Below are 15,180 nucleotides of genomic sequence, written 5' to 3' on the forward strand. Positions count from 1 at the left end.
CCTGTATATCTATCCCTACAGTTGTACTGTCTTTAATGATGTTGATCGCGTCTTCGATGTATAGATTAAAAAGTAGCGGTGACAGTGTGCATCCCTACCTAATTCCCTTCCTAATATTTACTTCTCTACGTTGCAGCCCCAGCTATATAACTGCCTGTTGCTCTTTATACAAACTAAATATCACTCTTCTATCCTTGTAATTCATCCCTACATTTTTAAGCATATTTAACATCTTGTCCCATTCAACATTATCAAAAGCTTTTTCTAAATCTACAAATCCTATGTACGCACTCTTTCCTTTTTCTATCGTTTTCTCTATTGTTACCCGTAAAGCTAGAATGGCCTCCCGCGTTCCTCTATTTCTTCTAAACCCAAACTGATATTTCCCTAACAGTTTTTCCGTCCATTTTTTTCTGCACAATTCTAGTTAAGATTTTTCACGCATGGGAAGTTAAGCTAATTGTTCTAGATGTTTCGCACCATTTACCTATACTGTAATGAAAAGCATCTTTGGGATTAACTTCAACTGCAATTTTCTCATTTGCGAAGCTTTTGACATTTAGCCCTTTTAGCTCCAAGACACGAACATAAGGAGTCATGCATATTTACAAACATATCGTATCTAAATGACTTGATATTAGGCATTAAAATTTGTACATCATTAAACCCATAATGTCTTACTTTATCTTATGAAATTGAATTTCATTTCTCAAATTCTTATCATAAACTCAATTAGTTTTAGATACTTACTAATTGTCGAATGTCATCGATTATTAATGTTCTCAATCCTTACAATTAATTATCACATGACAGAGTTGTAATTGAAAAGTAATTATTGAAATGGCTTTTTTATGTTACCATTTACAAAAATAGTGATTAGAGTAATGAGAACATTTTAAAATCTCTAATAACCAGCGATTGGAAATAAAATAAATAAGTTTCTTTGCACGACTTGCACCCTGAAAGTAGATAAGTAGGTACTAAATAATTTAAAATTTCCATGAAACATAGAACACACAAAATGGTAGTTGTTATGGTCAGGTCTATCCATTTGCTTACAGGAACATGGAGATAGGTGTGCTTTTCAGCTAGTTTATGGTGACAGAGGTTTCTATGTTTAGCCTGCGTGAAGTGCTACTCTAATTTAGGCTATGGTGAGGGACAATTATCTGCCTAGCTTTTGTGGAGTGATATGCAATGTTGGTTTTAAGTTTCAGTATGTTGCGGAAAAGGTTTTCCAAATTGGCATGTAGCTGAACTATTCAAACTAACTGAATTAAGATTGCACTTCGCTAATCAATAGTTCATAGCAAATGTTTATAGGAATATTGAAAAACATACTAACAATGAACCTCGAAATCGTTCGTTTCTGAATTCTACTGTTTAACACATTAAACGCCATTCAGTTCAAAAGCAATAATTGTAGTAACCATTAGGTTGGGTTGAATTTGGCAATGCCAGGCTAAGTTAACCTTGGTCAGAAACATATGAATCATATAGCATACATTTATAGTTCTAGTTTCCGCATCTACATCAAATTTAATTGCAATCAAAAGAAAGGTAGAGGCAGTAAAGACTGTTAGGAACATTGACTACTTTCACTACGAGGGATTACATTCACATACGAGGCTGTTTCAGGGTAGGCTTCTTTGTTGATTCGACCTGATTATTAATTTCTACATATTCTACATTTGTAGTAATTTATTAATATTAAAACAGTTTTTGCATTGATTTAGTTTAGCTATACTAGTTTTCAAGGACGTCCCATCCTCAGCCCTAACACTGGGTGGACATGCACCTATACTTTTTCTTATCCTGGGCTAATTTTCGGATTTCTCTAAAACTCTCTCTCTCATCCTTAACCATTTGTGAACAGTAATCTAATCTACGTCTACCTCTACTCCTCTTAATCCCTGCTTCTGCTTCTAATATACCTGTGACCTGCCCTTCATGCCTGAGAAACCTAACATTCCTACTAACCTATCTCGTCTATTTTTTATTGATTTCTACAAAGTCATATGCTCTCTTATTCTTTCTAATACCTCTCCATTTCTAACCTTCTCTGTCCACGGAATCCTCATCATTCGCTTGTAACACCACATTTCGAACGCTTCTAACCGTTCTACCGTGCATGTTACGCACCCGTACAGCGCCGCGCTCCAAGCATACATCTTTAAGAATCTTTTTCGAATTTCTAAATTAATCGTTCGCGGGCATAGAAGTGATTTCTTTTTATTGAACGCGACTCGACCCTGCGCTATCCTCTGCTTTATATCCCTACTACTCCTTCCGTCCTGACTTAACTGACTTCCTAGATACTTACATCAGCTACGTCTTCTAGTTTTTCATCTCCTATCATTATATTCGCTCTTTTCCTACTTTTTCTTCCCCTACATACCAGTAGTTTTATTTTTTTTTAGAGACATCTAAAGAAATTTGAAAGCTTCCGATTCGGGTAGTAATTAACACTCATCAGGAGCAAATGTCCTTGTTGCGTAATATACATAGATACTATTTTATCTATTGAGGTATTGTACAATACATAGTGTGATGACTTACCGTCAACATTATGCCTCCTTGTCTTCTAGTGCATGTACCTATTGTGTAGTTACCACGACCGTAATAATAATAATAATAATGGAAACAATGACACTCCTTTAGATTACTACAAACGACACGTCGCCTTCATGCAGGGCTCGAAACGAACGATCACGGCTTTCTACTCAAAAGAATTCAACTCCTGTTATCGGTCCCACTTCACCTCAACAACATATACACGTCCTTTACTTAATATTCACTACACACAAGTTCCTGTGCGACCGGAATCTATACTTCGTTGTTGTATTCTTTTTTGTTCTTTTGAATTCCTTCCCCGCTGATGTTCGTCGACGAATTCGAAACGAAAGGACAAGCTCGACTTGTTAAAAACAATCCGAATGTGTTCATCGCCAAGCGTTACCGACAACTGAAGAATTCTTGAAACGCTCTGGGAATAAGGTGAAAGGTAAATCTGCAGCGGGGATACCGCTACAACTTTAATTCGATACTTACTTACAAACCAATACTTAGAAGTGTCATTCAATAGACCTGTTACCAATAGTAATAGTAGTAATAATAGATTTAGACTATTTAAAGCGGATAAGGCCATTTGGGCACGAAACCGTTTAAGGCAACTTAAAACTGGACTACTGTCGTAGATTAGCATGAGCGAGCAAGGAACACCGAGCAGAAATTACAGAAATCTGAGATCCGCCGTTCTGGAACTAACTGTGCTTCCTACGATATCCAGGATGTTGTCCTTTAAACAAAATTCTTAATGAAAAATCACCAATCTTTTATCATGTTGGACTTATTCCAAATGCCCGCCGAAGGAATCATTAGGTGCTATCCTTCCAAATTTAGACGGATTATACTAGTAAACAAAGTAATAATTCAATTGCATTCCAATGAAAAATTTCCTGATATTAAGATAACGTCAACTGATTAGGTGATCCGTCAAGGTTTTCTACCGTTTGTTAGTTGCAATTTGGTTTGATACGTTAAATGAAATTAAAACAATTATTTATTTGCAATTTCTTCGTCCTACTTTAGGACTACCTATATCGTCAAAATTAAAGACAACATAGGTGCAAAAATGGGTTTATTTAATAAAGTAACATTAAAAATGTAAGCATGAGATTCAAAGATAGAAGACTGATACATAGTTTGTATGAGCAACAAGGGTTGAGCAGCAACGTGATTAGGTTAAGAAGACAAGGATGCACACTGTCACTGGTATTATTTAATCTATACATCGAAGATGCGATCAACATCATTACAGACAGGGGTAAAAGATTAGTATGCTTAGATTTCCATATGACATAGCAGTATTAGCAACTAGCAAGGAGGAGTTAGGAGAGAGATAGCTTTAAATAAAATGGAAGCGAAATTACAAAACAGTACTGCATGAAAATAAATAAAAGTAATGATGATGATACTGTGGAAGGAGAAGGTTAGAAATGGAATCAATAGGAGAGATAAGTTGGTAGGATACCTTCTTAGGCATGAAGGGATAATTAGAGATATTAGACCAGATACAGAACTTGACAGGAGTAGAATTAGACGTAGATTAAATTACTCATCATAAATAGTTAAGGATGTGGGATGTTCTAGTTTTAGAGAAATCTAAAAGTTAGCCTAGGATAAGAAAAAGTAGAGGTGGGTGTCTAACCAGTCTTAAGACTGACGACCTTATGATGATAAAGCATAATATACTAGAAGTAAAAATGATTAAGGTCTCCTCAAAAAAAGCAGAAAGGTGTATGAAGACCTTGGAGCTTAAACCAGACCTTTCGCAACTTAGTCTGTCTATTACAAAAAGGAATTATACATATAAATAGATTCTAATGCGTAGTTTATACTAACTTGTTAGAGTGGGGTTAATTAACTTTTGATAAGAGTAGAATTAAATATCTAGGACTTTAAGTAAACATTGGTTCAATTGTCTTATCTTATTGCTAACATATTTCGACACACACACACATTAAGTATTAAAGAAATAAAAGAAAAGTTAATTTGTTAAGTTATACTTCAGTATCTTAGTCTGGATGAGANAAAAAAAATTGCTGTTTTTTTCAGGGTAGATGAAGAGCTGTCTTCTGAATATGAAGCCAAAAAATCACACTCGAAATTCGTCGGGGTGCAATTTTTTATTTTATTGCGCAAAAACCTGAGGGGGTAATAAATAAATATGGCAATTTTTTCTTATAGTGGGCACTGGAACGTAAAATATAAAAGAAATTTCCGAAAACCAAAATAAATAGAGAAGCATCCCTATTTCAAGACCACCCCGAAGGATTTCGGGTGTGATTTTATGTTCCATACTCAGGAGGTAGCCCTTCTTCGACCCTTAAAAAAACCGCCTCTCAGAAATATTTTTTGCACCATCCTATGATACTGTCTAGTTTTTCTGGAATAATATCACACACTAGTGGAAGAGATACGAAATTGAATTGATATCTACCAAAACCGAAGGTGAGGATGACAAACTGTAGTTAAGGGTTGCCGTAGTTTCCTCTGAGGGTCCTCTAGGACGTCTTAACATATCTTTGGTCCGAAAATACAATGTTTCCCGATTACAACGACCACAAAATGCAACATAATCACTCAGTTAATAATCTGAGAAATTGTTATTTATTAGAAAAATATTTTACCATCCGCAGGGCGGAATATGACTAAGGTGGAAGTGGAAATCACACCAAGGATAATAAATATATTCCTAATAAGGAATAAGTGGAAATAATTCTTACCTAGAAGATTATGCTGCTGAAATTAGGGAAAAATATCGTACTTTCAATAAGGGTATAGTAAAAGAGATGTTTCTACATTCTTTGTTTGGTATTAAATTGTACAAATTAATGTTGTTGATATTGTTTACTAGCAAAGACTTTTGAATAAAAAATGTAGTTGACATATTGGTTCAACAGTCAACCAACTATAACTTGTTCATGCTCGTAAATTACAGGTAAGTAATACACTGGACAAAAAAATCGCACACAGGAATGTCTGATTGAAAACAGATCACGTGGCATACTATTATCGTGAATATCAAAGACAAAGTACAAGATTACGTATCTAACATTTGCCGCACGTTTGTTAAAAGATGAAATTCTTCTTGTACAATCACTTACAGTAAATAAGAAAAGAACAAGGATATAATTGAAAGCTATTTTAAGAATCGGAACTCGTTTGTTTTTTTCTAATTGTTGGGTGCATTTGCTTCCCTGATGCGTATCAAAAGAAAATTATCCTTTCAATTAATGAAAAGTTATTTTTAAAAACAATTATTTTATTAAGTAACTACAAAAGCTTAAAATTGAAGCAGGCGACTTCTCTAATCGAGAGACTAATAAGAAGTAAACAATTTCATTATTACATATTAGAAAGATGCAACACTAATACCAAAAAATGCATAATCAGTAAAATACGTTCTCACGGTAATATCTCACACTCGTTGTTTGTATATTGGTTCAAGGACATAACTATGTCATGGAGGAAGGTCATCTGATGTTTAGCACCTGCGAGGGGTTTATTCATCGTTTTTTGCTCTTTAAAAGTGTATGAATTCAAAACGTGGAAGTGTTTATTAATTTTGGAAATAAACACTGCAGTTGCCATCGCCGTTGCAAGAAGTTCATTTAATGCAATGTATGTGTTTTAACTAGCAGCCACAGTGCTACACATAACTTGAGCTGCTTACTTCCATCCGCTCGAAGTTGTTGGGATGTATGTGGCTATCTGTTAATTCAGGTGCCAACTGAAAAGTTTGTTGCTTGTCTCTAGTATAAAAAGGTTCAAGAAAGGCTTTATTTATGTTGCCTTCCTCTATAGAAAACGTTTTATCAAAAAATTGATTTCGTGTTGATTTTAATAAATGAGGAGTGTCAAATAAAAAAAAATTGTCTCACCGTTAATCTTAAAATAATTTTTTTCAGGACTTACACACCTAACTTACTGGATAATTTAATAAAATTTGATCTTTGATCTGTAATAAATGCTGCTACATCTAATCCAATGTCTCGCAGTTTTACAATGGAAGTTTCGATAATCTTATGCAAGTCATCCACTGGACAAGAATCATTAATTAAGAAATATGCAATCGGTTGCTTCCGATTTACATGAATACCCCTTATCATTAATACTAAAGCACTATTCGTACAATCGAATCCAACAATTCTGTCCTTACTTGTGTTGTAAAATAAATTTGTTTTTAAACTAACTTCATCAGCACAAACTCCACAGTTCTTTGCCAAATCCGTCATGTATCCACTTTATTTTTCACAACACTAAAAATAAAGTTATTTAGTGCTGGTGTCGCTTCCCATTTGCTGGTTATTCTGCAAAGAGTTGATTTAGATGGCAACCAAAAATATTTTTACTAAACTGCTTAAACTTGTTTGTGTATATAGATCCTTGTGGGTGTCGTTTTCCCAACTGCAACTGCATTTTAATGAAATTTACAGTTCCCTCATTGCAATTTTCTTCACAATATTTTATAACATCTTCTTCTTCAAATGTTTTCTGTCGAATATCCTTTAGCGATTTTTGAAGAAATTTGGCCTCCTTTATAAGCTTCCTCTTTATTGGGGGTTTGTGAAGCCACATGACCTAAATCTAATATATTTATTAGATAATGATACAATCACAACGAATTAGGTAGGTAAACAAATCAATTTACCTTTGTCAACTTTTGAGCTGCCTGGTTCTGCATAAGGTACATTTTCTTTTTCTTGTATTATATTTGCTGCTGCACTTTCTGCTAATAAAACAATTTTAATTACACGAATTATATCAACATTGTCCACAAAGTTTTACCTTGTAATGGGCCCACATGCTTGCTACTATTACCTACAATTCCTTCTTCAGTAGCAGTTCTGATGTCTGCAATTCACATGATACAAAATAAGCAATGTTGAGTTAAAGGACAAATATGTAAATTTGACATGTATTACTGATTTAATACACATTAAAAAATACCAATACGTTTACATAGATACAAGGACGGAAATGCTTCAGGGGTTAGTCGGTTCTTTTTGTTATTTTTAAAGAATCCGTCTTCAAAATGCACCATAAACTCCCTACATTTTTGTAGGAGCCATCTGATAAATCCGCTCTACCAATTTGATTAATCACAATGCTCCTCTGCAAATTGCACAAACATTTATTAACTTATCGGGCAAATTAAACTAATAGTAATTTGTTGCAATGTACAATATGCAATAAATATGACACAGCGTCTCCTAGCAGTAACCTGCGCAAACATACAATTTGAATAGAAGAACAAAAGCTTTCACGGCCGGAATCCATAGTCAGCGACTCACTTCAAGATCTACGTTCACGTTGTCAACGCAGCACTACCACTGAGAATGTCAGCCGCAGTAGCTGACGAAACGTCTGGACAGAATAGTTCACTTACACCACGGCCCTACAGCCCGAATCTTCATTCTATTATACAATTTGAATACCGTAAATTAACGGAGTACAATTACTGCATTAGGTTTATACTGTGGTACTGAGAACACGTAAGGCCTGTAACGTGTTTCTCCCACTCCCAACATCCCTGCTCAACACCTTGAGAAGCAAGAATCTTTATGCTTTAATTTTGTATGCTTAAGGTCAAAAGTTTCATTTATATTTTATTCACCCACGTATCTTGTTTCATAAAAGTTATCAGATTTGGTGGGACATTCAATACAGATTGTCGCAGTATCCTTTACTTTAAAGAATCCATCCTGGATGTCAAAAATATTTATATTACTTCCTTATGTTTCTTTGTACTTCTCTGTCTCTTCAAATTTACTTAATTTAAGATTCAGAATCCTCTTTAGTTGAGTTGGAGAAGATATTAGATCGTGCTATCACTGTTATTGACTAGTAAGTAGGTTCTATCAATAAATGATCTGTTATTTAGATCTTTATTCTTTGTTTCGAAGTTAAAGACCTAGTATGTCATAAGAGTCTTTTTCTGATTGTGAGTTAAAACTTACATTTCAAATAAAACTGTTTTAATAAGAGCAATAAAATGCGGCTTCACAAATGATATTTAAAAAAATGTTTATCCAACTTAAAACAGACATTTCTATTTATGTTTAAACACAAACCCTAATAAAAAACAAGACTAATCTAATGTGAAGGATGAATACATTGACTTTTAACGGGTTTGTTATTATCAGGCTCGAATTTACTGAGAAACATCCTTCAGTCACCTTTCTTTTTTTAATCAGCAGCATTGCCGCAACACTAAATCTACGTTCACACAAACACAATGATGGGAATGCTATTAAAACTTGAACAATACACGACAATCTTAGGTACAATTGCGGTAGTGGTTTTTGTAGCCGAAATTTTTTGTAGTAATTTTTGAATTTGATATTTCTTCGTTGTCACTTCTTTAAGTTCTTTTTCCAAGCGGGATGATTCTGCAGTGTTGACATTTGAGAATGGATCCACGGTCCGGTATCTCCAATTTTAAAATGTCCTAGAATTGATCTTTGAAATCGCTGTGGAGGTTCTCCAAATGTTGGCAGTAGGTAAACAAGCAAGTCGTCGTTGTTGAATGATGTTGCTGATGAATTAGGGAAATTGTGGGACTAATGTCTGCTAAAATTTTTCACGTGTAAGAGGAGTTTGGCTACTAAAGCNTAGATTAAAAAGTAGCGGTGACAGTGTGCATCCCTACCTAATTCCCTTCCTAATATTTACTTCTCTACGTTGCAGCCCCAGCTATATAACTGCCTGTTGCTCTTTATACAAACTAAATATCACTCTTCTATCCTTGTAATTCATCCCTACATTTTTAAGCATATTTAACATCTTGTCCCATTCAACATTATCAAAAGCTTTTTCTAAATCTACAAATCCTATGTACGCACTCTTTCCTTTTTCTATCGTTTTCTCTATTGTTACCCGTAAAGCTAGAATGGCCTCCCGCGTTCCTCTATTTCTTCTAAACCCAAACTGATATTTCCCTAACAGTTTTTCCGTCCATTTTTTTCTGCACAATTCTAGTTAAGATTTTTCACGCATGGGAAGTTAAGCTAATTGTTCTAGATGTTTCGCACCATTTACCTATACTGTAATGAAAAGCATCTTTGGGATTAACTTCAACTGCAATTTTCTCATTTGCGAAGCTTTTGACATTTAGCCCTTTTAGCTCCAAGACACGAACATAAGGAGTCATGCATATTTACAAACATATCGTATCTAAATGACTTGATATTAGGCATTAAAATTTGTACATCATTAAACCCATAATGTCTTACTTTATCTTATGAAATTGAATTTCATTTCTCAAATTCTTATCATAAACTCAATTAGTTTTAGATACTTACTAATTGTCGAATGTCATCGATTATTAATGTTCTCAATCCTTACAATTAATTATCACATGACAGAGTTGTAATTGAAAAGTAATTATTGAAATGGCTTTTTTATGTTACCATTTACAAAAATAGTGATTAGAGTAATGAGAACATTTTAAAATCTCTAATAACCAGCGATTGGAAATAAAATAAATAAGTTTCTTTGCACGACTTGCACCCTGAAAGTAGATAAGTAGGTACTAAATAATTTAAAATTTCCATGAAACATAGAACACACAAAATGGTAGTTGTTATGGTCAGGTCTATCCATTTGCTTACAGGAACATGGAGATAGGTGTGCTTTTCAGCTAGTTTATGGTGACAGAGGTTTCTATGTTTAGCCTGCGTGAAGTGCTACTCTAATTTAGGCTATGGTGAGGGACAATTATCTGCCTAGCTTTTGTGGAGTGATATGCAATGTTGGTTTTAAGTTTCAGTATGTTGCGGAAAAGGTTTTCCAAATTGGCATGTAGCTGAACTATTCAAACTAACTGAATTAAGATTGCACTTCGCTAATCAATAGTTCATAGCAAATGTTTATAGGAATATTGAAAAACATACTAACAATGAACCTCGAAATCGTTCGTTTCTGAATTCTACTGTTTAACACATTAAACGCCATTCAGTTCAAAAGCAATAATTGTAGTAACCATTAGGTTGGGTTGAATTTGGCAATGCCAGGCTAAGTTAACCTTGGTCAGAAACATATGAATCATATAGCATACATTTATAGTTCTAGTTTCCGCATCTACATCAAATTTAATTGCAATCAAAAGAAAGGTAGAGGCAGTAAAGACTGTTAGGAACATTGACTACTTTCACTACGAGGGATTACATTCACATACGAGGCTGTTTCAGGGTAGGCTTCTTTGTTGATTCGACCTGATTATTAATTTCTACATATTCTACATTTGTAGTAATTTATTAATATTAAAACAGTTTTTGCATTGATTTAGTTTAGCTATACTAGTTTTCAAGGACGTCCCATCCTCAGCCCTAACACTGGGTGGACATGCACCTATACTTTTTCTTATCCTGGGCTAATTTTCGGATTTCTCTAAAACTCTCTCTCTCATCCTTAACCATTTGTGAACAGTAATCTAATCTACGTCTACCTCTACTCCTCTTAATCCCTGCTTCTGCTTCTAATATACCTGTGACCTGCCCTTCATGCCTGAGAAACCTAACATTCCTACTAACCTATCTCGTCTATTTTTTATTGATTTCTACAAAGTCATATGCTCTCTTATTCTTTCTAATACCTCTCCATTTCTAACCTTCTCTGTCCACGGAATCCTCATCATTCGCTTGTAACACCACATTTCGAACGCTTCTAACCGTTCTACCGTGCATGTTACGCACCCGTACAGCGCCGCGCTCCAAGCATACATCTTTAAGAATCTTTTTCGAATTTCTAAATTAATCGTTCGCGGGCATAGAAGTGATTTCTTTTTATTGAACGCGACTCGACCCTGCGCTATCCTCTGCTTTATATCCCTACTACTCCTTCCGTCCTGACTTAACTGACTTCCTAGATACTTACATCAGCTACGTCTTCTAGTTTTTCATCTCCTATCATTATATTCGCTCTTTTCCTACTTTTTCTTCCCCTACATACCAGTAGTTTTATTTTTTTTTAGAGACATCTAAAGAAATTTGAAAGCTTCCGATTCGGGTAGTAATTAACACTCATCAGGAGCAAATGTCCTTGTTGCGTAATATACATAGATACTATTTTATCTATTGAGGTATTGTACAATACATAGTGTGATGACTTACCGTCAACATTATGCCTCCTTGTCTTCTAGTGCATGTACCTATTGTGTAGTTACCACGACCGTAATAATAATAATAATAATGGAAACAATGACACTCCTTTAGATTACTACAAACGACACGTCGCCTTCATGCAGGGCTCGAAACGAACGATCACGGCTTTCTACTCAAAAGAATTCAACTCCTGTTATCGGTCCCACTTCACCTCAACAACATATACACGTCCTTTACTTAATATTCACTACACACAAGTTCCTGTGCGACCGGAATCTATACTTCGTTGTTGTATTCTTTTTTGTTCTTTTGAATTCCTTCCCCGCTGATGTTCGTCGACGAATTCGAAACGAAAGGACAAGCTCGACTTGTTAAAAACAATCCGAATGTGTTCATCGCCAAGCGTTACCGACAACTGAAGAATTCTTGAAACGCTCTGGGAATAAGGTGAAAGGTAAATCTGCAGCGGGGATACCGCTACAACTTTAATTCGATACTTACTTACAAACCAATACTTAGAAGTGTCATTCAATAGACCTGTTACCAATAGTAATAGTAGTAATAATAGATTTAGACTATTTAAAGCGGATAAGGCCATTTGGGCACGAAACCGTTTAAGGCAACTTAAAACTGGACTACTGTCGTAGATTAGCATGAGCGAGCAAGGAACACCGAGCAGAAATTACAGAAATCTGAGATCCGCCGTTCTGGAACTAACTGTGCTTCCTACGATATCCAGGATGTTGTCCTTTAAACAAAATTCTTAATGAAAAATCACCAATCTTTTATCATGTTGGACTTATTCCAAATGCCCGCCGAAGGAATCATTAGGTGCTATCCTTCCAAATTTAGACGGATTATACTAGTAAACAAAGTAATAATTCAATTGCATTCCAATGAAAAATTTCCTGATATTAAGATAACGTCAACTGATTAGGTGATCCGTCAAGGTTTTCTACCGTTTGTTAGTTGCAATTTGGTTTGATACGTTAAATGAAATTAAAACAATTATTTATTTGCAATTTCTTCGTCCTACTTTAGGACTACCTATATCGTCAAAATTAAAGACAACATAGGTGCAAAAATGGGTTTATTTAATAAAGTAACATTAAAAATGTAAGCATGAGATTCAAAGATAGAAGACTGATACATAGTTTGTATGAGCAACAAGGGTTGAGCAGCAACGTGATTAGGTTAAGAAGACAAGGATGCACACTGTCACTGGTATTATTTAATCTATACATCGAAGATGCGATCAACATCATTACAGACAGGGGTAAAAGATTAGTATGCTTAGATTTCCATATGACATAGCAGTATTAGCAACTAGCAAGGAGGAGTTAGGAGAGAGATAGCTTTAAATAAAATGGAAGCGAAATTACAAAACAGTACTGCATGAAAATAAATAAAAGTAATGATGATGATACTGTGGAAGGAGAAGGTTAGAAATGGAATCAATAGGAGAGATAAGTTGGTAGGATACCTTCTTAGGCATGAAGGGATAATTAGAGATATTAGACCAGATACAGAACTTGACAGGAGTAGAATTAGACGTAGATTAAATTACTCATCATAAATAGTTAAGGATGTGGGATGTTCTAGTTTTAGAGAAATCTAAAAGTTAGCCTAGGATAAGAAAAAGTAGAGGTGGGTGTCTAACCAGTCTTAAGACTGACGACCTTATGATGATAAAGCATAATATACTAGAAGTAAAAATGATTAAGGTCTCCTCAAAAAAAGCAGAAAGGTGTATGAAGACCTTGGAGCTTAAACCAGACCTTTCGCAACTTAGTCTGTCTATTACAAAAAGGAATTATACATATAAATAGATTCTAATGCGTAGTTTATACTAACTTGTTAGAGTGGGGTTAATTAACTTTTGATAAGAGTAGAATTAAATATCTTGGACTTTAAGTAAACATTGGTTCAATTGTCTTATCTTATTGCTAACATATTTCGACACACACACACATTAAGTATTAAAGAAATAAAAGAAAAGTTAATTTGTTAAGTTATACTTCAGTATCTTAGTCTGGATGAGACTTGTATTTTATTTAAATTTTACTCATTTAAATGACAAAAAATCAATTAGGATTGCACATTTTTTATTACAAAAGCATTTACCACACAATCAAAAAAAATTTGATAAAACTATAAATAGATATTAACAAAGTGTATTTCTTATCGAAGAAACAGTATTGGCCAGATAGAATTACTGTTTGTTTTAGATTTTAGATAAATATTTCTTTAAATATTTTGAAAAGCGAAAAGCCTTTTCTTGAATTGTTGATTCGGCATTGGAGTTTACTTGAAAATATAGACGTATCGTCAGTAGTTCTATTCTTGAACTACTTGAGGAACAAAATAAGAAAAGCTTTTGAAACTCATCGTTGTATTTATCAAATATTATGGGGAACATGACTAAAGATGTAAAAGGAACTCAATACTCGATGAATCAAGAAAAAATTTCGCCGTACCTAACTGCAAACGTTTTGCCATTCTAGGCAAATGGCATCGTCGGTGCCGCTAAATTCATCCACGTCGAAGCATTCGCAATCGGTGACGTATGCTGTAACGATGACTTCCATTTCCTTTAATGAAGAAAAACATTGTTGTAATGATCAAATGCTGAAAATGAAGAAACTAAATATATGTATATTTAGTTCACCGTTTTTCCCTATTTGTTTTCCACTTTCATAATTTCTATTCTAAAAATTATATACCTACGATAATGTCATAAATTTAGTAAGGTTTTCGGTTAGAGCCAGCAGAAAAATTAAAATTCCGCGTCGACTTTTTCTTACCCTGGGATAATTTTTGGATTTCTCTAAAACTACATCCCACATCCTTAACTATTTGCGAACAGCAATCTAATCTACGTCTACTTCTACTCCTTTTAACTCCTGCTTCTGCTTCTAATATGCCTCTAACCAGCCCTTTATACTCGAGAAACCCAACCTTCCTACCAAACTACCTCGCCTATGTTTTATTGACTTCCATAGAGTCCTCTGTTCTCCTTTTCTTTTTAGTACCTCGCACCTCCATTTCTTCCTATCCTGAGCTAATCTTCTCATTTCCCAAAAACTAGAACAACCCACATCCTTAACTATTTGCGAACAGTAATCTAATCTAGGTCTACCTATACCCCTCTTACCTCCCGTTTCTGCCTTTAATATGTCTCTGACTAAACCTTCATACCTGAGAAGGTGTCCTACCAACCTATATCTCCTAGTTTATTCCATACAGTCCACTGTTCTTCTATTCCTTCTAATACCTCTTCATTTCTAACCTTCTCTATCCACGGTATCCTCATCATTCGCCTGTAACACCACATTTCGAACACTTCCAACATTTTCTTTTCCGCCGCGCCCACTGTCCACGTTTCGCACCCGTACAGTGCAGGACTCCAAACATACACCTTTAACAATCATTTTCGAATTTCTAAATTTATCGTTTGCGAGCATAGAACTGACTTCTTTTTATTGAAGGCGACTCGACCCTGCGCTATCCT

At 34.8% G+C, this 15,180-nt stretch overlaps 1 protein-coding gene across 1 annotated transcript in view; it reads right to left on the reverse strand.

Moving 5' to 3' along the window:
- Window positions 1-2,975, reverse strand: part of LOC108732746 (serine-rich adhesin for platelets-like) — a 101,320-nt gene extending 98,345 nt beyond the window's left edge. Inside the window, exon 1 of the mRNA XM_018463697.1 lies at window positions 2,560-2,975. Coding sequence (XP_018319199.1) covers window positions 2,560-2,568 — 9 coding nt within the window. The 5' untranslated portion in view covers window positions 2,569-2,975. The remainder of the gene's footprint in view (window positions 1-2,559) is intronic.
- Between the last annotated feature and the right edge of the window lie 12,205 nt (window positions 2,976-15,180).

The sequence above is a fragment of the Agrilus planipennis genome, unplaced genomic scaffold (assembly GCF_000699045.2).
Source record: "Agrilus planipennis isolate EAB-ADULT unplaced genomic scaffold, Apla_2.0 scaffold61, whole genome shotgun sequence".
NCBI lineage: Eukaryota > Metazoa > Arthropoda > Insecta > Coleoptera > Buprestidae > Agrilus > Agrilus planipennis.